Raw genomic sequence first — 25,059 nt, forward strand, 5'->3', positions numbered from 1 at the left:
CTACATCAGGCACATGTCATTTCTGGGACGATCACTTGTCTGTTGGTCTTCAAAGAAGCAGAACTGTGTATCACTCTCCACTGCTGAATCTGAATACATTGCTGCTGGATCTTGCTGCGCTCAGCTTCTATGGATGAAGCAAACTCTCAAGGACTATGGCATCAATCTGAAACAAGTGCCTCTCTTCTATGACAACAAAAGCGCCATCAAGATTGCCGACAACCCAGTTCAGCACTCGAAGACAAAGCACATTGAAATTCGTCATCACTTTCTCAGAGATCATGTCATGAAGGAAGATATTGATATCATTCACGTCAACACTGAAGAGCAACTAGCAGATATCTTCACAAAGCCCTTGGATGAGAAAAGGTTTTGCAAGTTACGGTGTGAGCTAAATATCTTGGAATCCTCAAATGTCCTGTGATCAGGCACACATCCCAACACTTATGCATGTTGATGACTTAGATGTGCAACACACGAAGTAAAGTATATCTTCAATCAATGAAGATTTACATTCTGAGTGTGAATACATTAACGTGGAATTTGACTTCGGAGCGCCACGATAATTGTGCGCCGTGTCTAGGTCTAATACTTCCTATACGGTGGTTAACGCCACCACCAAATTTTTCTGTTTGAAGTGTTTTACTCATGGCGTCACATTTGCTAAGTCTTCACATTTGGTTTGTCTTCAATTTCAACTTGTCTTCATGATTATCTTCACTGTGTTGATTTGATTGTCTTCTGATATATATATTAGTGTTCTGTCCTCTACAACATTCACTTATAGCTATGTCTTCCTTGTTGAATCTTTTGAACTAAGTGAATGTGATCAGACCCTAATCTCTCTATGCTTTCTATCTCAAACTCTATCTGTCCAAATCATATGCATTCTATTAAAACTGTCGAATGTCTTCTCTGCGTCCTTGTCAGCAGAAGATACAGAGACAAACATTAAGTTTGTTTTAAATGCTCTATCTTTATTGCCTGAAATCCGGAGAAGCCGGAACGACCATCCGACAGTTCGGGCGGACGTGGGAACGTGGGACAACTCCTTGTATGTTGCATGCATGCCACGTGTCCCTCAGATGTGAGCCGCCAGGGGCACCTGCGTAATTGCGCTATGCCGCACACTTCCTTATAAATACATGTCCCCTGCGGTCAAGAAAACCTTCTTCCACCTCTCCACCTCGTCAAAACCCTAGCGCCACCGCTAGCTCTCGACGACGCCGGCGACGAAGCGCTTAGCTGCCGTGACCTCACCGACGCCGTCCTCACGCCGGCCGCGGACAACGTCCTCTCCGCCACCGCCGTAGGTGTCCTCTGTCGCCAAGTTAGGGCACGGTGGATTGAACTGCTCGGTCTCCTATTCTTCCCATCTAGCAGTTCTTCGCGTGGTAAATAAAACTCTCTTTTTACCATCTTTTTGATCCTCAAAGATTCATCCTGTTTACCAAAATTGGTTTATGCCTACACCATGTTAGATCTATCCTGTCTGCATCTCAAATACTGCCTAGTATATTCACTTAAGCTTCATAACGAGTTAGATTCCTCACTTGTACCTATTCCTGGATTCGTACAAATCTGGACCAACTTCAAACACATAAGTGAATCTCTTCGCACCATGAGGTCAATGTCTTCAAACTGATTTATCTTCAAAATCTTCTGAGAATGCATATGACCTCTCCCCTTCCCTCGCATCTCTAATGCTGTCACAGGTACATTTCTGTGGGAGAATCCCTTGGTTCTCATAGTCTGCATTCGTTTGCAGAATTCTTACAACATCATATTAACTCTCCCGAAGCCAGTTCATGTTTATCCAGCAAGCGGAAGCCTTTGAAGCCTTTGAACATGTTGAAGCCATTCAGTTTGAAGTTCATGGCTACAGAGAAATCTGCAAGGAAGGGTGGCAGACAGCGTCGTGGGGGAACATCAAGAGATTTGCTTGATGACCTCTCAGAGTTGTACAAGACAGATCCAGAAGAGGATTACAATCAGCGCAAGACACGAATCCAATGGATTCGAAGATATTGGGCCGAACAATGGTTTAAATACAAGTTTGTGACCCAGGAGTATGCTGAGAAGAATGCGATCAAGAGTCCTTGGGGTGACATTCTCTTACGAAGCCTTCCACCCAAGACCAGAGCTGAAGCTATTGCTCAGGGGTTCTATCCCTGCATGGTCCGAGGACCACAGCCTGAAAATGCCGACCCATCATCACTACTCTGGTGTCGTGACGATAATCTCTTCAAGCGTAACTTCCAGCATGCAAAGGCATCGGCCAAGGAAAACAAGAATTCATTGGGATTAGACTTCAACCCTGGTCCTTCTACTCCCCGGGCTGACGGCTCACGCGATGCTGAACCCAATATCATCGGACCGTTCTACAACCTTGATGGCCTCATCACTCACATTTCTGTTTAAGGTGCCAAAGTGGATCATTCCGATGACGATGCCGACACTGATGAAGCCCCACCTCCTACTCCAAAGCCGCAGAAGCAAAAGAAGGCTAAAGCTTCAAGATCAGCTGCTCCTCCAAAAGCTTCACGTGCGAAGCCACTGGCTACTGCACCTCCTGAAGACAGTGTGCAGTTTGAAGATCGCTCAAGTATCTCGAAGAAGACGGAGATGGAAAAGAATACTGATCAGGCATTGACCCCTGCTGCCATTCTGCAAGACGAACACATTGATCTGTCAAGTGATGAAGATCTTGCAGATGACGCTCTTGAGCAACTGATTAAGAGCAAGGAAGAAGCAGAAATCTTCAATGATTTGCCTCTCTTTGACGTGGCAATCATCCACAACTTCATTGATGAGTAGTTTGAAACCCCCAATCTCAGCTTTAAAGATCTGCAACTTCCAATTGGCCTCAGCGTCTCTTTCAATGGCGCCATTGCTTCTGAGCTCGCTCTAGCTCAGCGCATAGTTTAACTGAAGCACAAAATTGACTATGAGAAAGCTCAGTTCAAGAAGCACATGGCAAAGCTCAGCATGCAAGAAGTCAAAAACTTCAAGGTTATGCTGCACGAGCTCAAGGAAGCTTTTCTCAAGAAATGAGAAGAAGCTAAAGGTTCTCGTGAGCGCATGAAGAGTCTGGCTGACAAGTGCGTGCAAGCCTACAATGAAGCTGAAAAGCGCAAGGCTCTTGGTCGTCCTGGCATCGACCCCAGAATGGCTGCAAAGAAGAAGAAGCCATCGACTGATCAATCTGCACCTTCAAGGCAGGAAGAACCTCGCATTTTCTTCCCAAGCAGCATGTCTGGCTTGAAGCCAAAGGTCAGGTCAACTACTTCAGAACTGAAGAAGACAAGGACTGCCGAGGCTGAAGCCAGAAAGAGGAAAAATCATGCAGCTTCTGATGTCACTCCCTCCAAGAAGAAGTGCAAAACCAAGAAAGATCGGGCTGCTCCCACAGAGCCCCTTGTTGTCGAGCCCATCTCGGTTGCTCGTCCTGACTCTTCGCATCAAGAATGACGGATGGTAGCTCATGAGCCTGCTTCCACAGAGGCTCCCGAAGCCGAAGACATTCCAGCAGTTGACCCCACCACTGCTGAAGACATTGGTCACCATGACAATGTTGAAGATGATGTAGTTCTTCCTTAGATCGAGCACAACTTGGTATCATCGCCTGTTCTCACGAACAGCGAACTCATCAGCATTGGTCGTCCTCTGACGCCAATTGCTCATGATGCATCATGGGTTGATCACCCACAACAACAAGACACCCCGAGTACTCCCCATCAACAAGTCACACCACCTGTGCAAGAATAAGAAGATGACTTTGCGGCCCAGCCAACTCCATCTCCACAGGCGTCGCCAGCGTTACGCAGGCTTCGCAAAGGACCAAGGCCCCAAGTCCCTCTTTCGAGCGTTCCAGAAGGAGAAGTGCACCACCAATCTGTTGCACGTCAAGTGTTCCCAGAAGCCACTCCTACTGTGAATGTCTCCCAGTCTGAAGCTAAAGTTGTTGAAGACAATCCGGCTGCATCAGCCGAATACAATCAAGCAGAAGAATGTGTCCCTACTCCCCCCATCACTGAAGAAGTTGTTCCTGAAGTGAACGTGTCTATGCCCGATCCTCCAGCTCATCAAGTGGAGGTTGAGAATCTTGAGGCTGCCACCACTAACACCAATGAAGCCAATGACGTAGTCATGGCTGAAGCAAATGTGGAGCCTGCACCAAACACTGTGCCAGAAGGCAATGATGCACCTGCAACAGATGTGCAGCCTGACGCCTCTGTTGATGCCACTGCTCCTGTTCCACCACCAAGGCCACACACTATCGAGCAAGCGTACAACTATGGCCAGCTTATCACTGTCAAATGGCCGCTTCTTGTTCCTCCACCTGCTGCTGGTCCCCAATTTGACTATCACGTCGAGCACAGGCCTTAGGTTCAGAAGCCAATGCCAAGGCTGCCTAGGTTTCCAGGCACTGCATCTGCACCCGGATCATTCAATATCAATGGCTTCAAAGCACACAACACCTTCTTTGATAGCGCCAAGAACCCCTACTCTAAGGCGAGAATATCTTCTGATCGGTTCTGGAGCTATCAGCAGCGCAATTATTACTCATGCATCTTATACAATCAAGGTCGCATTTTTCACATATGCGTCTTGACACTGAAGCCATAACTGGTCTGCCTTGTTTGGAAGAAGCGCTAGATTGCTTCAGAGAGTCTGGTTTGTTGCAGTTCGTCACTGACAAGGAGCACTGGAACAAAGAATTTCTACTCCAATTCTATGCCACTCTTCATATTCGTGGCTACAACAGGGATCCGAAGACTTGGGTCCTTGAGTGGATGACTGGCAATGTTCATCATGAAGCCAAAGCCTTTGATGTCATTGAGCTCACTGGCCTGCCCACTCCAGGTGATCTTTATGAACCTGGTTGTCAGCTTCACAGTGCTGCTATGGAAAGCATTTTTCACAAGCCTGAACCCAACATGAGTCAGATGCTTAGCATGATGAAGCCTTTGCCTCCCGGTGCTGAATATCCTAAGGAGTTCTTTGCTGAAGACCTTGAGTATCTGCCCCGTACCATCTATCACATTATAAGGCGAACTCTCTGGCCCATCAAAGGACATTCTCCACATGCAAAGCTTGAAGGTGCAATGAAGACTTTGGTCTTCCATATTCTTCACGGCAAAAGCTTCAATGCACAAGACTTCTTCATCCGCCAACTTGCTGCATCAGGATCTGATCTCTTTGGCTTGAAGTTTTACGCTCCATGGATTATGCGTCTGATCAAACTTCACTCAGCTGTCAACTATCAGCCCTCTGCTCGCAATCATCTGATTTTTCTGCCTGAGGTTGATATGTCAGTTGAAGCCATCTATCCAGAGCCTGCCAGGAGCCCCTTTGTCTTCAAGATGCTGAGAATCAAAGCTTCTCTCAAAACATTGAAGGAGTTCAAGCAGTCACTCGTGTTTATCCCCTGGCTGGTACTATGCGTGCACCTCACCGTGCCCTCACTGAAGCCACCGAAAGCACCATTGCACAACGGCCCAAGAAGAGATCTCGTGTTCTCAATGACCGAGAGCTTCTGGTTGCCCTTCATCAGAAACAGGATAAGCATCATGACTGGCTGAAGCGTCAAATGAAAAGCCTCTTGGTGGACGTAAACAGGATTCGCAACCTTGCCAACCAAGAATGCCTTTGTCGCCCATGAAACTTGTCGGCGTACATGGAAAGGGCTGACGCTTATGTGCTCTGACGATGATCTGCAAGAAGATGGCTTCACTGAACGTTTCAAGTTTGACTCAACACCTCCGAGAAGGACTGTGCTGCGGCGCACTCCGTCTCTTGAAGACTCTGAGTTCTCCTCCTCTGCTGCAACAGTGAATGCATGTGTCATTGATAATGAAGACGATGCTACTTCACCACCTTCAGCGTGAATCAACACTGCACCAAGTTCGTCTGCACCGCCAACCAACACCAACGACCCTGATGCTTCACCAACTCCTCGTGGGAACGAGTAGATGCTCTATGTCTTCAAACCTTTTTGGTCCTTACTGACAAAAGGGGGAGAAGCATATGAGTTTGATAGTCTTCAAGCGGGTCCATATGGGCGGTTGTTTTATATTTTGCCTAGTGTTTACAACTCTCGCTTTTTGATACATTTGGTTCTTTGAGTTGTAACACTTAAACTCGATGGTCGTCTGCTACTTATTTGCTATTCTCTGATGCGATGATAAATTCCGCATGTCCGATGATAACTTCTGCACTTAGGTCATTCTGCAGACGTGCATTTTTCATTATGCATGACATTATCTTCGTTATATCAAATCATGCATGATGAATTGTCTTCATAAGTTGAAGAGGATCTCCACAAGTACAACCTGCCATGTGCATTTGCATTCCAAAAGCAAATTACTTATATGCACATCTTCAGGGGGAGACTTTGCCACTTATGAAGACAATACGTAAATCCTTTACATTTCACATACTTTTCCCCGTTGAAAACTTCAACCAGCTTGTCATCAATCACCAAAAAGGGGGAGATTGTAAGTGCATCTAGTGCCATCCCTAGTTGGTTTTGGAGTATTGACGACAAACCTGGTTGAGGGACTAATGTGTTTGTGAGAATTGTGTTTGTGAGAATTGCGGGATAACACAGGTAGTAGTCCCTCATTGATTCGGTTTACCTACCGGAGATGACCCCTAAAAATGTATGAAGACATTGACGACAATGGTGGTATGTGAAGACATTCATATTGAAGACTATGACATGAGAAGACATTGAGTGAAGACTATGAAGCGCGAAGACTTAGTCATTTCGTTGTTTCCTTTTCTTCTTTGTTGAGTCATAGGAACCACCGTACTGTTAAGTGGGGTCCAAGTGAACAAAGTTAGAGTGACTGAAGTGATGCTCAACCCAAATCATATGTCTTCGAGCAAACACAATGAGAGCAAATCTTATCCAGAGCTGGATGAGTCATCTTTGCTTGTAGCCCAAGTAAAGTTGCCGCGTGTGTTTGAAATCTAACCGTTGGAACACGTGTCAGTTCCTTAGTGACCCAGGGTCATTTCGGACATATTAGGTCGGGTTGCCTAGTGGCTATAAATAGCCCACCCCCTACACCATAAATTGGTGGCTGCTCAGAGTTAGTGCATGGCTTTTGTCGTATTGAGAGCAACCCACCTCGAAGCCTTTGAGAGAGAGAAATCCTTGCGAGGACAAAGCCCAAACACCCAGAGCCAAAGAGTGTTAGGCATCACTGAAGTCTTTCTATCTGCGTGACCTGAAGACTTATTACACTTGAGGACTGTGAATCCTCCAGCCGGTTAGGCGTCGTGTTCTGAGCATCCAAGAGTCATTGTGGATCACCGGTGAACAAAGTCTGTGAAGGTTTGGAAGTCTACCTTGAAGACTTACCAGAGTAATTGGGCAAGGACTGGGTGTCCTTAGCTCAAGGGGAATAAGGTGAAGACGCGGTCTTCTGAGTTGAATCTCAGCCTCCCTAACCAGACGTACAGTTGTCACAACAACTGGAACTGGTCCAACAAATCCTGTGTCCTCAACAAGTGACTGGTTCTATCCTCTCCCTCTCTTTACTTAGAGTTTGACTTCGTGAAGTCATTGCCTGTTTGCTTTACCTATTTGTCTTCACTGTCTGACTAGTATCGTAGTTTGGCTTCATACCATCTTCCATCCTGATCCTTACTACCTAGCTGCTATTTGTCTTCGTACTCTCACGTTATTGCATACTTGACTATGGCTTGCTTAGTGTAGTTTATCTTCCGCTGCATATCAATAGGGTCATTTCTATTGTTTGTCTTCGAAACTTCCATGTTTTGAAGACTTTCATAAAAATCGCCTATTCACCCCCCCCCCCTCTAGTCGATAACTAGCACTTTCAAAGTGTCATATGTTTCGTTCGGCCCAAAATGTCACGGATGTGTCTTTTTTTGTAGTGTTGAGAATACTTGATGTATGTCTTTCATGTGCTTATCTGTGGTGACAATGGGATATTCACGTGATCTACTTGATGTATGTTTTGGTGATCAACTTGCGAGTTCTATGACCTTGTGAACTTATGCATAGGGGTTGGCACATGTTTTCGTCTTGACTCTCCGGTAGAAACTTTGGAGCACTCTTTGAAGTTCTTTGTGTTGGTTGAATAGATGAATCTGAGATTGTGTGATGCATATCGTATAATCATACCTGCGATACTTGTGGTGACATTAGGGTTTTGGTTGATTTGTGTCTTAAGGTGTTATTCTAGTACGAACTCTAGGATATATCGAACGGAAAGAATAGCTTCGTGTTATTTTACTATGGACTCTTGAATAGATCGATCAGAAAGGATAACTTTGAGGTGGTTTCGCGCCCTACAATAATCTCTTTGTTTGTTCTCCGCTATTAGTGACTTTGGAGTGACTCTTTGTTGCATGTTGAGGGATAGTTATATGATCTAATTATGTTATCCTTGTTGATAGAACTTGCACTAGTGAAAGTATGAACCCTAGGCCTTGTTTCAAAGCATTGCAATACCGTTTTCGCTCACTTTTATTACTCGCCACCTTGCTGTTTTTATATTTTCAGATTATAAAAACATATATATACCATCCACATTGCACTTGTATCACCATCTCTTCGCCGAACTAGTGCACCTATGCAATTTACCATTATATTGGGTGTGTTGGGGACACTAGAGACTCTTTGTTATATTGGGTGTGTTGGGGACACTAGAGACTCTTTGTTATATGAGATGTTCCAAGAGCTGAAATTGGGATTTCAGGCTCATGCCGGTGTTGAGAGGTATGAGACCTCTCACAAGTTATTTTGCCAACAATATGGAGGAGAATAGCTCAGCTAGTGAGCATGTGCTCAGAATGTCTGGGTGCTAAAATCACTTAAATCAAGTGGGAGTTAAACTTCCAGATAAGATAGTGATTGATTGAGTTCTCTAGTCACTATCACTAAGCTACTAGATCTTCGTGATGAACTATGACATGCAAGGGATGGAGATGATCCCGGAGCTGTTCGCGGTGCTTAAGACCGCAACAAGTAGAAATCAAGAAGGAGCATCAAGTGTTGATGGTTTAACAAGACCACTAGTTTCAAGAAGGGCAAGGGCAAGAAGGGAAACTTCATGAATGGCAAACCAGTTGCCGCTCCAGTGAAGGAACCCAAGGTTGAACCCAAACCCGAGACTAAGTGCTTCTATTGTAAGGGGAACGGTCACTGGTAGTGGAACTACCCCAAATACATGGTAGATAAGAAGGCTGGCAACTTCAACAAAGTATATACATGTTATTAATATGTGCCTTACTAGTAGTCCTGGTAGCACCTGGGTATTGGATACCGGTTCAGTTGCTATTATTGGTGACTTGAAGCAAAAGCTACAGACTAAACGGAGACTGGCTAAGGGCGAGGTGACGATGTGTGTTGGAAGTATTTCCAAAGTTGATGAGATCACCATCGCACGCTCCATCTTCCTTCGGGGTTAGTATTGAACCTAGATAAATGTTATCATGTGTCTACGTTGAGCATGAATATGATTAGATCATGTTCATTGCAATACGGTCATTCATTTAAGTTAGAGAATAATGGTTATTCTGTTTACATGAATGATACCTTTCATGGGCATGCACCCTATGTGAATGGTTCATTGAATCTCGGTCGTGGTAATACACATGTTCACGCCAAAAGATGTAGAGTTAATAATGATAGTACCACTTTCTCGTGGCACTGCCGCTTAGGTCATATTGCCGTAAGATGCATGAAGAAACTCCATGTCGATGGATGTTTGGAGTCACTTGATTTTGAATCGCTTGACACATGCGAGCCATGCCTCATGGGCAGGATGACTAAGACCCCGTTTTCAGGTACAATGAAACGGGCAAGTGACTTGTTGGAAATAATACATGCTGATGTGTGTGATCCAATGAGAATTGAAGCGTGCAGTGGATATCGCTATTTTCTCATCTTCACTGATGATTTGAGTAGATAAAGTTATATTTACTTAATGAAGCACACGTCTGAAACGTTTGAAAAGTTCAAGCGATTTCAGAGTGAAGTTAAGAATCATCATAACAACAAGATCAAATTCCTACGATCTGATCGATGAGAATTTCTGAGTTATGAGCTTGGCAATTACTTAAGACATTGTGGAATTGTTTCACAGTTGAAGCCACCTGGAACACCACAGGGTAATGGTGTGTCCAGACATCGTAATCGAACCCTATGAGATATGGTGCGATCTATGATGTCTCTTACGGATCTGCCGTTTTCATTTTGAGGTTATGCGTTAGAGACAGCTGCATTCACTTTAGATAGGACACCATCTAAGTCTGTTGAGACGACGTCGTATGAACATTGGTTTGGCAAGAAACCAAAGTTGTCGTTTCTTAATGTTTGGGTCTGCGATGCTTAAGGCTTCAGCCGGAGAAGCTCGAACCCAAAAGCGGACAAACACATCTTCATAGGATACCCAAAGGTGACAGTTGGGTGTACCTTCTATCTCAGATCTGAGGGCAAATTGTTTGTTGCTAAGAACGGGTCCTTTCTCGAGAAGGAGTTTCTCTCGAAAGAATTGAGTGGGAGGAAGATAGAACTTGATGAGGTTGTTGAACCTCTACTTCAACCAGAAAGTGGTGCAACACAGAAAGATGTTCCCGTGGCGCCTATGTCGGTTGAAGAGGAAGTTAATGATAGTGCTCATGAAGCTTCGGATCAAGTTGCTATCGAACCTCGTAGGTCGACAAGGATATGTACTACTCCTGAGTGGTACGGTGATCCTTTCTTAGATATCATGTTGTCAGACAACAATGAACCTACGAGCTATGGAGAAGTGATGGTGGGCCTGTATTCCGACAAATGGTTAGAAGCCATGAAATCTGAGATAGGATCCATGTATCAGAACAAAGTATGGACTTTGGTGGACTTGCCCAATGATCGGCAAGCCATTGAGAATAAATTGATCTTTAAGAAGAAGACGAACACGGACGGTAATGTCACCGTCTATGAAGCTCAACTTGTGGCAAAGAGTTTCTCACAAGTTCAAGGAGTTGACTACGATGAGATTTTCTCACCCGTAGCGATGCTTAAGTCCGTCGGAATCATGTTAGCATTAGCTGTATTTTTCGATTATGAAATCTCACACATGGATGTCAAAACAAGTTTTCTTACCAGTTTTCGTAAGAAAGAGTTGTATGTGATACAATCAAAGTTTTTGTCGATCCTAAGGATGCTAAAAGGTATGCTGGCTCCAGCGATCCTTCTATGGACTAGAGCAAGCATCTCGGAGTCGGAATATATGCTTTGATGGAGTGATCAAAGCTTTTAGGTTTATACAATGTTTGCTAGAAACTTGTATTTACAAGAAAGTGAGTGGGAGCACTACAACATTACTGATATGTATATGTGGATGACATATTGTTGATCCAAAATAATGTAGAATTTATAGAAAGCATAAACGGTTGTTTGAAGAGTGATTTTCAAAGGAAGACCTGGATAAAGCTGCTTACATATTGGGCATCAAGATATATAGAGATAGATCAAGATGCCTGATGATACTTTCAAAGAACACACACCTTGACATGATTTTGAAGGAGTTCAAAATAGATCAGTCAAAGAAGGGATTCTTACCTGAGTTGTAAGGTGTGAAGTTGAGTAAGACTTAAAGATTGACCACGGCAGAAGAAAGAGGAAGGACGAAGGTCGTCCCCTATGCTTTTGTCATAGGCTCTATACGGTATGCCATGCTGAGTACCGCACCTGATGTGTGCCTTGCCACATGTCTGGCAAGAGGGTACAAAGGTGATCTAGGAGTGAATCACCAGATAACGGTCAAAATTATCCTTAGAGGAATAAGGAAATGTTTCTCGGTTATGGAGGTGATAAAGAGTTTGACGTAAAGAGTTACATCGATGCAAGCCTAACACCTATCCGGATAGCTCTGAGTAGAGATGCCGGATACGTATAATGGAGCAACAATTTGGAATAGCTCCAAGTGGAACGTGGTAGCAGCATCTATGATATGACATAAAGTTTTGCGAAATACATAGGGATCTGAATATTGCAGACCCATTGACTACAACCTCTCTCACAAGCATAACATGATCAAACCCAGAACTCATTGAGTGATAATCACATAGTGATGTGAACTAGATTATTGACTCTAGTAAACTCTTTGGATGTTGGTTACATGGCAATGTGACCTGTGAGTGTTAATCACATGGCGATGTGAACTAGATTATTGACTCTAGTGCAAGTGGGAGACTGTTGGAAATATGCCCTAGAGGCAATAATAAATTGGTTATTATTATATTTCCTTGTTCATGATAATCGTTTATTACCCATGCTAGAATTGTATTGATAGGAAACTCAGATACATGTGTGGATACATAGACAACACCATGTCCCTAGTAAGCCTCTAGTTGACTAGCTCGTTGATCAATAGATGGTTACGGTTTCCTGACCATGGACATTGGATGTCGTTGACAACGGGATCACATCATTAGGAGAATGATGTGATGGACAAGACCCAATCCTAAGCCTAGCACAAGATCGTGTAGTTCGTATGCTAAAGCTTTTCTAATGTCAAGTATCATTTACTTAGACCATGAGATTGGGCAACTCCCGGATACCGTAGGAATGCTTTGGGTGTACCAAACGTCACAACGTAACTGGGTGGCTATAAAGGTGCACTACAGGTATCTCCGAAAGTGTCTGTTGGGTTGGCACGAATCGAGACTGGGATTTGTCACTCCGTGTGACGGAGAGGTATCTCTGGGCCCACTCGGTAGGACATCATCATAATGTGCACAATGTGATCAAGGAGTTGATCACGGGATGATGTGTTACGGAACGAGTAAAGAGACTTGCCGGTAACGAGATTGAACAAGGTATCAGGATACCGACGATCGAATCTCGGGCAAGTAATAGACAAAGGGAATTTTATACGGGATTGATTGAATCCTTGACATCGTGGTTCATCCGATGAGATCATCGTGGAGCATGTGGGAGCCAACATGGGTATCCAGATCCCGCTGTTGGTTATTGACCGGAGAGTTATCTCGGCCATGTCTACATGATTTCCGAGCCCGTAGGGTCTACACACTTAAGGTTCGATGACGCTAGGGTTATAGGGAAAGTATGTACGCAGTTACCGAATGTTGTTCGGAGTCCCGGATGAGATCCTGGACGTCACGAGGAGTTCCGGAATGGTCCAGAGGTAAAGATTCATATATAGGAAGTGAGGATTTGGCCACCGGAAGTGTTCCGGGCATCACCGGTAATGTACCGGGACCACCGGAAGGGTCCGGGGGTCCACCGGGAGGGGCCACGAGCCCAGAGGCTTGCGTGGGCCAATAGTGGGAAGGTACCAGCCCCTAGGTGGGCTGGGGCGCCCCCCACCAAGGCCCAAGGCGCCTCAAGAGAAGAGAGGGGCAAACCCTAGGGCAGATGGGCCCTAAGGCCCACCCCAGGTGCGCCTCCCCCTCTCCCCCTTTGGCCGCCACCCTAGATGGGATCTGGGGCTGCCGCACCCCTTGGGGTGGGAACCCTAGAGGGGGCGCAGCCCCCTCCCCCCCCCTATATATAGTTGAGGTCTAGGGGCTGCCCAAGACATGAGTTATTCTCTCCCAAGGCGCAACCCTACCTCTCTCCCTCCTTGTCTCTCATAGTGCTTGGCGAAGCCCTGCTGGAGTTCCGCGCTCCTCCACCACCACCACGCCGTCGTGCTGCTGCTGGATGGAGTCTTCCCCAACCTCTCCTTCTCCCCTTGCTGGATCAAGGCGTAGGAGACGTCACCGGGCTGCACGTGTGTTGAACGCGGAGGCGCCGTTGTTCGGCGCTTAGATCGGAATCAACCGCGATCTGAATCGCTACGAGTACGACTCCTTCATCCGCGTTCTCGCAACGCTTCCGCTTAGCGATCTACAAGGGTATGTAGATGCACTCCCCTTCCCCTCGTTGCTAGATTACTCCATAGATTGATCTTGGTGATGCGTAGAAAATTTAAAAATTCTGCTACGTTCCCCAACAGCTGCCACCGGTGACTCCATCCCGTTCACCGTGTACACGGTTGACGGAAGAGCATGTATCCGAAACCCCGCCTCTCTGGATCCTGTACGGGAGAGGGGCGATTAGGCTTTTGGGGAGCGACTACGTGACTGCTCGCCTCCGATTGAGTACTTCCTCTACGTCCACGTCGCCTTCGTCATCACCATGTCCACTGACGCCAAACGTGCCACCGCCGAGAAGCTCGAAACCAAGAAGAAGGTCGCCGAGGACGCCGCTGCTGTCACCACCGTGGCCTCTGCCTGGCCGATTGGAGGGTATAACTTGTTTATCCCGCTCCTATTGATTTCTGTTTTAACCATGCTAGCGTTATCCATAGATGGATCTGCTATTAGCATAGTATGTACTTGCATGATCGAATATCAACATGTGTTTATTTCTGTCAATGCCATGCTAGTAATTTATTCATGGATTAATTTAATCGAAAAACTGTCTATTTACTCAGTAGTACAATGAGACCTTCCAAATGGATCACATAAATCCCTACTACTTAAAAACTAAGTAGCATTTAATTTCCTGCCAGGTAGAACTCTTCATCATTTACACGGCAGACGCACCTTCACAGTATATAGCTCAATCACATTAATTTACTTACTAAACCGCAACACGTTAATATGGGCAGGATTTGGTAAACATTTGTTTACACAATCACACTTGTATGGACAGTTAAATCACGAGATAACAAACTAAAATATTTATATCCCGTTGCAGCACACGGGCATTGTCCTAGTGTAATCAATAAGGATTTTCTGTTAGGAAGTTTCCTAGTGTAGTTACATTCCTTTGGGTAGTTAGAGCATCTCTAGGAGACCCCTTAAAGTGGTCAAATCCGTAAAAAAAGAGGTGTTTACAGTTTCGGTCACGAAAACAACGTCTGGCAAATCCGATAAAACTTGTTCGGCCCTTAAACCTTTTAAAGGGCACTAAAAATCTATCCATGAGAACCTTATATGTACAGTTTCGAAGGCAGTACACAGTTCAACCTGCAAACCGGTCAAACCTCATTAGAGCAGACGCGTCGCCGTGGAACTGGCCGGAATCTACCCGGATCTCACCAGAATCCGTCGCTACATGTCGAAAGAAGCCCTCGCACGCCGGAATTTGCCACCGCAGATCCGAGTTGCAGCTGGCTCGACCTCCACTGCTGAGGCGAGGCCGTCCATGGGTATGGCGGAGCATGCCACCGGTGGCCCGAATCAGGGCGAGGCGACGCCAAATAAGGGCAGGGGGTGTCGGGGAGCTCACGCGGCCATGCCGGTGGGGGGCGGGAGCTCACGCGGCCAAGCCATGGAGCGCGTGCGCGGCGGCGGGCGGTACCGACTCAATCTAGGACGGGAAGACGCGCCAGGGAGCACGCAGTCAGGGCGGGGGGGAGGCGGGCGGCGCCGGGGCGAGGCACGTCGTGGCCGGAGACGGGATCTGCCGGGACGGGAGGAAAAAAAGGGCTATAGTGGGATATAGTTTCATTTACGGGCCTGCTCTGCCCGGAGCAATTTCGCACCGTAAAAACAGTTTGCAGTGCCCCTTAGAGCATCTCCACTCGCGCCCCCAACAGGCCCCCAGGACGCGATTTTTCTGCCGGCGCCGAAAAAAACCCCAGTGGCGCCCCCAGGACGCCGAATTGCGCCGATTCGGCCAATTTTTTGGCCCGGCGATCTCAGGCCGAACCCAGCGCACTGGGGGCGCTTGGGGGCTCCGGAGGAAGGAAAAGCGCCACAGGGGCCACCACTGTCAGACGAAAAAAAATACTTTTCTCCGCCAGAATTCGCCCCCGCGCGCTATATATAGGACGACACCTGCCTTTTCACTGCCGTGCCGACCCTGATGTCGCCCACCTGCCACGGCCGGTGGTCCACCGCTAGAAAGGCCATTTCCCCGCCGAAAAGAGAGGGTTTCGCCGCGCTGCCTCCATCCCGTTCCTGGGCGAGCTTTCCAGCGCTACGACCACACAGGCAGGGGATACCGGCGGCTGCGCACCTCCCACGCCCGCCAGGTGTTCGACGATTTTCTTGTTCGGTGATGGACTCCGACGACGAGGAGGCGGTCACAGCGTTGCTGGAGTAGGAAGCCGAGACCGACACCCAGGACGAAGAGCACCTCATGGTCCTCACGGCTCTGGCCGGCTTGTTTGCGAGCAATGCAAAGCTGCGGCGAGATGGCTCGGCGCCGGGCCGCCGTAAGAGCAAGTAAAGGCATCGGCTGGAGGGTTACTGCTTTCTCTACACCGACTACTTCGCCGACGCTCCACTGCACGACGAGAAAGTATTTCAGTGCCGTTATCGGATGAGCCGAAAGCTCTTCCTCAAGATTGCGAATTCCATCCGGGAGTTCGACAACTACTTAATTTGCAAGAAGGATTGCACCGGCACACTTGGATTCACCTCACTCAGATGTGCATGACAGCTATGAGGATGCTTGCATACATAGCTCCCGGTGATACACTGGAAGACTATGGACGCATGGTCGAGTCCACCACCATTGAGTGTTTGTACAAGTTTGGCAGGGCGGTGGTGGCAGTGTTTGGACCACAATACTTGCGATCACCCAATGCTGAAGACACTGCTCGGATTCTAGCACCAGAATGCAGCAAGAGGATTCCCTGGGATGCTTGAAAGCATCGACTACATGCATTGGGCATGGAAAAACTATCCATTTGCTTGGCATGGGATGTACAAAGGCGCCAAAGGAGCTTGCAGTGTGGTACTTGAGGCGGTGGCCACACAGGACCTCTAGATTTGGCACTCCTTCTTTGGTATGCCAGGAAATCACAGTGACATCAACGTAATGCAGTGCTCGAATGTCTTTGCCAAGCTTGTTGAAGGTCATGCTCCTCCTGTGAACTTCGAGGTCAATGGGCGCCACTAAAACAAGGGTACTACCTAGCAGATGGCATCTATCCGAGATGGTCCGCATTTGTGAAGACTAACCCCTGTGCCAGGAGGCAAAAACTCCTACTTTGCCAAGTGTCACGAGGCTTGCAAGAAGGATGTCGAGCGGGCATTTGGTGTGCTCCAATCTCGATTTGCTGTTGTCCAGTACCCCGCTCTAACCTGGTCGAAAGATCAAATGTGGGAAGTCATGACTTGTTGTGTCATCTTGCACAACATGATCACTGAGAGCGAGCAGGAAGAGCTAGTATTCGACACTGAACCATATTACAGGCAGGGTCCTCTTGTCCAAGTTGATCACCAGTTACCGGCATCGTGGGTTGCCTTCCTCAATATGCGTCAGGAGATCCGAGACCCACAGGTGCATCAAGAACTGCAACACGATCCGGTGGAGCACCTATGGAGGCTCAAGGGCAACGCCTAGTTCGAACGTGATGAACTATGAGTTTTAATTTGTGTTTGAATTATGAGTTTGCTTCGTTGAACTACTCAATTTGTATTAATTTATGTGACGAACTATGTGATAAAAATTACTTTATGATGAATTTTGTGCCGAAGAATGATGAATTTGGGCCAATTTGCGCCAAATTTGGGCCGATATCGCTGGCTGGGGGGCGAACTTTGGGGGGTCGGCTGGGAACCCGAGCCCCTCCCCCTCGCACGCTGAAACTACCGCTCGTTGGCCCCCAAGCGGCAATATTTCGACTCCCTGGGGGCCGAACGACTGGAGATGCTCTTATACTCGTTTTTATGGGTCAACTTTTAAGGGATCTACTAGAGATGCTCTTAGGATCCTATTTACTTTCCTAGTCCTAGCCATCCACGACTTGGTTGACATGCATTGTCCATATAACAGGCAGGCTATAGCGAGTGTGCCGAGGAGTTAGATAGCTTTTGTTTATTCGTGAGTTACGAGATATATAGAAAAATGTTCGAGTTATGGGCGGCCATATCTTGTGTATTATCTATGATTTTTCCATCATGAAAATTTACGAGCGACGGAGGGTTGATCATCATATCGATGCCTACATACTGATCCAAGGGGATCATTATTTTTATTTGTGTATTTTGTACGCGGGTGAAAATTATTATTGGAGGTTGTGAGGAGGAACAAGGTGGGTGACGAACAGTTGATCAAGAGTCGCCGTGAAAGATCGGGCCATCTGCACGCATGAATAAGCGTCTCGCTAGTTTGTGTTTCACCAGATAGCATTCAGTCTCCAAGGCAACTACCTTGGAAGTGGCACATTCTCTGTAACCACTTTAGAAATTCTGATCGAGCGGTGTTCGGAAATTTCGAGAGGGCAGCCGAAGGTTTGCCAACTATGTCGGTGGTTTCGAACGGAATGGTTGGCAACTTCGACATGCTAGAGTTTGCAACGGCTATATCTAGACGAACTACTCGGCGGTTCGACTGGAAGAGCCTGGCAGCTCTGAAAAGGTAGGAAAGTTAGCTACATATAGTGGAGGAAGTTCGAAGGCTTTTGAGGGCATTTGGTTTGAGTTTTAAGCACATGGGGAAAGAAACTCATCATAACATCCTCGTCCCTTTAAAATAGTATCAGCAATGTCTATGGACTCAGTGCGATTTTGGACCACTAAAATAAAAATGGAGAATCCTTAGCTTTGCCAACACTTTTCTTCATGATAATTTGTGGGGGTCGCCTTTCATTTCCTTCGTTGCAACTAGAAGGAACTTTCCTGAGATAAGCTAGATAAATCATTAGTTTCTTGAGATATGTTGACATTAATTACCAAAAATCCATCAAGGGAATTAGATGCACTTTTAGGTTCCTCTCCCTCCTACTACCGATAGAGCAGTCGACGGGGGTGAGGAAACCCCGGTGATGTTGGTTGCCGGGTCACCTCTGTTTTCTCTTTTCCCTAAATGGTGTTGTGGCGATAGGTATCTCACTAGGAAAACTTCGACACTGGTGTTGGATTAGCGACGTTCTTATGAGAAGAGTTTCATCGCCGCCGGCTCGACGTGAGCTTGATTTCACCATAGATGTAATTGCAACTTGTGAAGTAGAGGATGGCGGCCATGACCTCGACAAGATTCATGAAGATTTATCTTGTGTCTTTCCCACATCCTTTTTATTTTTTTGAATTCCTCCAAAAACACATATGCTAATTCTCAGTCGATGTTGAGAACTGTCAAAGATCCTGCAAGATACCATATTTTCTAATATGAAAAAACAAGTTCACCTAAGAAATACTATTTTTCAACCAACCGAAAGTGAGACGATACAATATGTTTTGCACCCAATGAAAAAGTTATCACAACCGTGAACAATTTTAGATATGTACAAACAAATTTGTAAAGCTGACCGGGGAAAGAGATTTTCCTCAATCCCAATTTCCCACAACAACTTTGCACCCAAAATATGTGAAGAATCGCTAAGGGCATGCATAATTTGTGTTTTGGTTTAGTGTGGGATTCGAGGTGGGCTGGGGGGAGGGGGCTAGCATACGGTGGTTTTGTGTTTTTGTTTAGTGTGGGATTCAAGGGGGGTGCTAACGCATACTGGGATCGTACTTTGGGTAATTGCACTAAAAATGGTCTGAATTCAGATTCACCTTTTTTGGCAAAGCTAATTCCAAATAGTTGTTTTGTTTCAGCTTCTAGTTTTTCCTGCAAGAATCTGTTTTTTTTTTAACCGGGCAAAAGACTTGCCAGCCTAAAGCCGAAACAAGCAGGGCAAGATCTAGACAGTACAGTAAAAGTATGTGTTATATGTAGAGGTGCATGCTTTAGCCAATGCAATCAAAAGATCGATCTGTTAGAAGAGACTAAGCAATACATTTATACATCAACATTGTATAATAGTTATAAGTTCTTTATGTCGCCTCTTGTAAATGCTCACATGAATATAAGCACCTCTCTTGTACAAGGACTTGGATGATCCCTCTGTCAAAAAAAAAAAGGGACTTGGAGGATCTCAAGTCGTTAACCCATTTTTTTGTACTCCCTCCCCTAAACAGGACTTTGGTGTTGAAACTGTCGCCCTCCCTTCTCTGTTTTCTCATTGTCCTCTTTCATGTAATCCTGTCTACTCGATGAACACAACAAAGAGCAATTTCACCAATTTCCAATTTTTTTAGCAGATTAAACGTTTCTTCAGCAATGTTAAGTGTGTAGCAGAGTATGCAGGCCCTGATGTTGCTTTGTTCAGCTCGAATGAGAAAGAAGCAAATCATATCCTCGTATCATTTTATACTTTCAGCGAGAGAGAGAATCAAACTTACATAGTGGCATGTGTTCAGTATTGCAGCTGCTCAGAGTGTACAACAACTTCACCAAACTGAAGCGCCTGAAGGAAATTAACAATCAACAAACGAAATCTTCCACAATCTGCATTACTTGGCTTATTACACGCTTTCCATAAACAAGCTCCATACAAAACCAAGCCCCATGCCCCATGTTGCTCGCCAACCCAAAATCTATACAACAAACTTTGTTTTCAATATATAGGCCTCAAATATAAGCCATGCGACTGAAACGGAGCACGCATAGCACCGCAAAGAATGAAAAATGCCACAACCCTTGGCAGGAAACTGTCAGCACAACGTTCTCCCAGGTTAGTACGCCGTTCTTCGGGTAGCGCTATGGTCATGGCCATGAGTCCAGAAGGCTGCCCCCTACCCCGGTCCTCTTTGAAGTTGGAAGAAGATCTACTTGCACCAGCCTGATTCGGGCAGCCATCTGGATATGCACTGTGTGGCGAACAATGAAGCCTTGCAGACTGTACTGCTGTTGCCGCCAGTCACTAGCACTGTATAGCTATCTTCGGTCACTGTGGAACGAGTGTTGCTGTCTATTGATGGCGCTCTCGCTTCCCGATGCTGGGCCGTCTACTTGGAGACGGTGTCTTGCCACAGCCAGCTAACCTCATCACTGTTGGTGAAATGAAATCAACATTCAATAAACTATTTCATGAGTCGACTTACTTAGGAGTAGGTAACAGAAGCTACACTTACCTCTTTCCCTCTCAAGCTCCTGGTCCAACTCCTCTTTCCATTTTCGTTGCCTCTCAGCAAAGCTGATGCTGTTATCAGAAATAAGTCCCCTATTAGATCATGTACCAGTGCTAGCAGAGATGCAATGCACCTAAGGTTTTTGCACATAATTTCAGTCATCGAAGCAAGGTTAGGTATGTAAGCAAACCTTGGGCTATCTTGGACATCAATATGAACTTTATCCCCAAGCTCATTGAGCTGAGGGGAAGCTATTTCTCTCAAAATCCGGCTGCTATCTACACCGCCGTCTCTTGAGAATTGCCTGCTGCAACTTTCAGCCATCGTACTGCTATTCAAAATGGTATCACAAGGCGTTGCCACCGCTGGACCTCCCCTCATCTTACCTGGAGGCGACTTTCCACGAGGGGGTAGTTTCGGACTATTTATGAATTTACCATTGGAAGTTTGATCAACTCCATGAGAGCTCCCGGCATTCACTTTATTGTAGAATTCTTCATATAAAGGTGTTTGTAGCTTCTTCAGATCAAGGGCCTGACGAGAAAACCAGCAAGTAGCTAAATCATTAGTTGCATTGCTTGCAAGGCTTAAGTGATGTGCATTACCGAGAGGGCCCAGAGATACCTCTCCGACAATCGGAGTGACAAATCCTAATCTCGAAATACGCCAACCCAACATGTACCTTCGGAGACACCAATAGAGCTCCTTTATAATCACCCAGTTACGTTGTGATGTTTGGTAGCACACAAAGTGTTCCTCCGGCAAACGGGAGTTGCATAATCTCATAGTCATAGGAACATGTATAAGTCATGAAGAAAGCAATAGCAACATACTAAACGATCGGGTGCTAAGCTAATGGAATGGGTCATGTCAATCACATCATTCTCCTAATGATGTGATCCCGTTAATCAAATGACAACTCATGTCTATGGTTAGGAAACATAACCATCTTTGATCAACGAGCTAGTCAAGTAGAGGCATACTAGTGACACTCTGTTTGTCTATGTATTCACACATGTATCATGTTTCCGGTTAATACAATTCTAGCATGAATAATAAACATTTATCATGATATAAGGAAATAAATAATAACTTTATTATTGCCTCTAGGGCATATTTCCTTCATGGTCTTCTTGCTCCAGCCGCCCAAAGCAGCGACGGTCGTGCCGCGTGCTCCTGCCTCTCGTGGCCGGCTGTGATGCCGTGGAGGCCTCACCGCCCCCTACTACTCCCACCGCTGGCCCCGGGTATCCCTCTACTCACCCACACCCCCTGTTATTCTGTGGCGACGGCAGCCTCACGTCGCAGCCGAACCAGTGAACCCTCGTACTCCTCTCCGCGTGGACATCCACTGCCACGTCTTCCTAGGCTCCGCGTCGTCCCCTTCCTAGGCCTCGCCATCGTCCACTGCCTTGGTGCTCTCAGCGCGGCGTGGTCAATGTGGTCAACGACCGACTTCCATCAGAAGAGTACTGTACGTGGAGAGGCTGATAACTAGGTCCACGGCCACAGCCCAGTTTTTTTGTGATTTGCCAAGTAAGTCGCTTTGTCAGGCCTGTTGGGCTGCAAATCTTTCAAGACGAGGAGAGCTTCATTCGGCTGGCCGAGAAAATGGCCTATCAGTAATGAGAAATGGGTTGTACATTTTTAAAACACATCAAACCGGCAATTAGTTTCAAATATCTTTTTTTCATTTTGAGATTTTAAATTACATTAATTTTTATGCACGGAGAATTTGTTGGATTTTATATTGATATACATTTATTTTTAAAATCAGTTTGAATGTGAGTCGAAATTTCAGGATTAAAAACAGTTCGGACCGCACCAAAATATGCAGAATTTCGTATAATTTTTTAACCGTGGCCACAAGGGCTGTAATGCTAACAAAAAGAATATGGGCTCCAAAAAAAACCTTAAGAATTAGCAAATGGGCTGTAAATTATTAGAAATAATGGCAGATGGGTTGTATGCTCTTTTCCACAGATTTGAGGCTTTCCCAAAAAAAGGTTGACGCACAAGCAGTGACTGTTGGATGTCCATCGAACGACCGTCGTGCTTCTTCAATCTCTGCTCTTCCTGCTCCAGCCGCTCAAACAAGCACTGGCGGCACTGCCTGCTCCCTCCTCCCCACGGTCGGCTGTACTGCCGCGCAGGCCTCACCGCCCCACCGTACTCCCATCGCTGGCCTAGCCATCCCTCTACTCACCCACACCTGCTGTTATTCTCCGGCGACGGCAGACGAACCAGTAAACCCTCGTACAGTCGCACTCCCCTCCGCGTGGGAAACAACTACTGAGTCTTCCCTGCCTCCGTATCGTTTCCTTCCTAGGCCTCGCCATCTTCCACCGCCCTGGTGCTCTCGGCGCGGCCTGGTCAACGTGGTCAACAACCGACATGCATCTAAAGTGGACTGTACGTGGAGAGGTCGACAGCTGGGTCCACGGCCGCACGTAAGGAAATGCCTCCTTATTATGCGCAAAATAATGATTCCTCCACCTGACATCAGGGACCCACCGAAAGGGCCTCTGTATTTCACGAAAAACACGTTACCGCCGCTAACAACTCGGACCCACCAGCTATATCTTCGCATGCAAGGAAGTGCCTCCTTATTACGCACAAAAAAATGAATACTCCCCCTATTAGCTGCGACCCAGTATAGTGGCAGGCTGACTTGTGGGCCTACTAAGTTGACGGGGACAGAGGGCTTTGTCAACTTAGTCAATATGCACGATTCTAGCTCCAGTGACCGTACGATGTCCATCCAATGGCTGTAGTGCTTCTTCAACCTCTGGTCTTCTTGCTCCAGTCGCCCAAACCAGCGCCGGTCGTGCCTCGTGCTCCTGCCTCCCGTGGCCGGCTGCGATGCGGTGGAGGCCTCACCGCTGGCCAGGCCATCCCTCTACTCACCCACACCCCCTGTTATTCTACGGCGACGGTAGCCTCACACCGCAGCGAACCATTGAACCCTCGTACTCCTCTACGCATGGGCATCCACTGTCGCGTCTTCCCCGGCTCCGCGTCGTCCCCTTCCTAGGCCTCGCCTTTGTCCACCGCCCTGGTGCTCTCGGCGCGGCGTGGTCAACGTGGTCAAGGAACGGCTTCCATCGGACATGGACTGTACGTGGAGAGGCTGACAGCTGGGTCCACGGCCGCAGCAAGGAAGTGCCTCCTTATTACGTGCAAAATAATTATTCCTCCACCTGACAGCGGGGACCCACCAGAAGGGCCACCGTATTTTGCGAAAAAAACGTTTGCCCCTAACTGCTGGGACCCACCAGCTACATCTTTGCACGCAAGGAAGTGCGTCCGGGCAAAAAAAACAATTCGCCCCCCTGACTGCTGGGACCCACCAGCTACATCTTCGCAGGCAAGGAAGTGCCTGACAGTCGGGACCCACCTAGTCGAAGCGTACGTAGCGTTGTCATTCTGGTCGCGAACGTGTACGTACATATATACTGGTGGATGTAGAGGCGCGCACGTGTCGTAGTAGAGGCGCGTACGTGTCGTAGTAGAGGCGCACACGTAGCATGTACACGTACGTACAGCGGCCAGGGTGCAAGAAAGAAAATACGGCCACGTATGTGTACACACGGGCGGGGTCTCGAACGCTTACTCGCGCATATGTACGGCCAGGGCTCGTGTACATGGCTGGGTCGGAACGGAGAAACAACGTCGTCGTCGTGTTCATGGGGAGGCAACGGAATGCGTCGTGTTCATGGGGAGGCAATGGATTGCGTCGTGTTCATCGGGAGGCAACAGAACGCGTGGGAGCCAACTGGCTGGGTCGAAACGGAATGCGTGGTCGTGTTCGTCGGGAGGGCTTGGACGGTGATGGAAACGAGGCATGGCGCACCACACAACGGAGGAAATGGACCTCCTACATTCGGAACAGGGTCCTGTTGATCGGGAGGGGTCTGGCATACCACAAAACGGAGGAAACGGACCTCCTACGGTCGAAACGGGGGTCCTGTTGATCGGGAGAGGTGTGGCGTACCGCAAAACGGACGAAACGGACCTCCTATGGTCGAAACGGGGGTCCTGTTGATCGGGAGGGGTGTGGCGTACCACAAAATGGACGAAACGGACTTGTGTTGGAGCGCTACGGTCGAAATGGGGGTCCTGTTCATCGGGAGGGGTGTGGCGTACCGCAAAACGGGACTCCATGGG

The 25,059-nt window shown here is 47.0% G+C and overlaps 1 protein-coding gene across 1 annotated transcript; it reads right to left on the reverse strand.

Moving 5' to 3' along the window:
• Window positions 1–20,238: 20,238 nt before the first annotated feature.
• On the reverse strand, window positions 20,239–21,439 carry LOC123103655 (mitogen-activated protein kinase kinase kinase NPK1). Its single transcript, XM_044525305.1, has 3 exons — window positions 21,083–21,439; window positions 20,896–20,963; window positions 20,239–20,812 (listed from the first exon to the last, which is right to left on the reverse strand). Exons 1-3 carry the CDS (start codon window positions 21,271–21,273, stop codon window positions 20,733–20,735), a joined length of 339 nt encoding a protein of 112 aa, XP_044381240.1. The 5' UTR covers window positions 21,274–21,439; the 3' UTR covers window positions 20,239–20,732.
• Window positions 21,440–25,059: the final 3,620 nt, after the last annotated feature.

The sequence above is a fragment of the Triticum aestivum genome, chromosome 5A (assembly GCF_018294505.1).
Source record: "Triticum aestivum cultivar Chinese Spring chromosome 5A, IWGSC CS RefSeq v2.1, whole genome shotgun sequence".
Taxonomy (NCBI): domain Eukaryota; kingdom Viridiplantae; phylum Streptophyta; class Magnoliopsida; order Poales; family Poaceae; genus Triticum; species Triticum aestivum.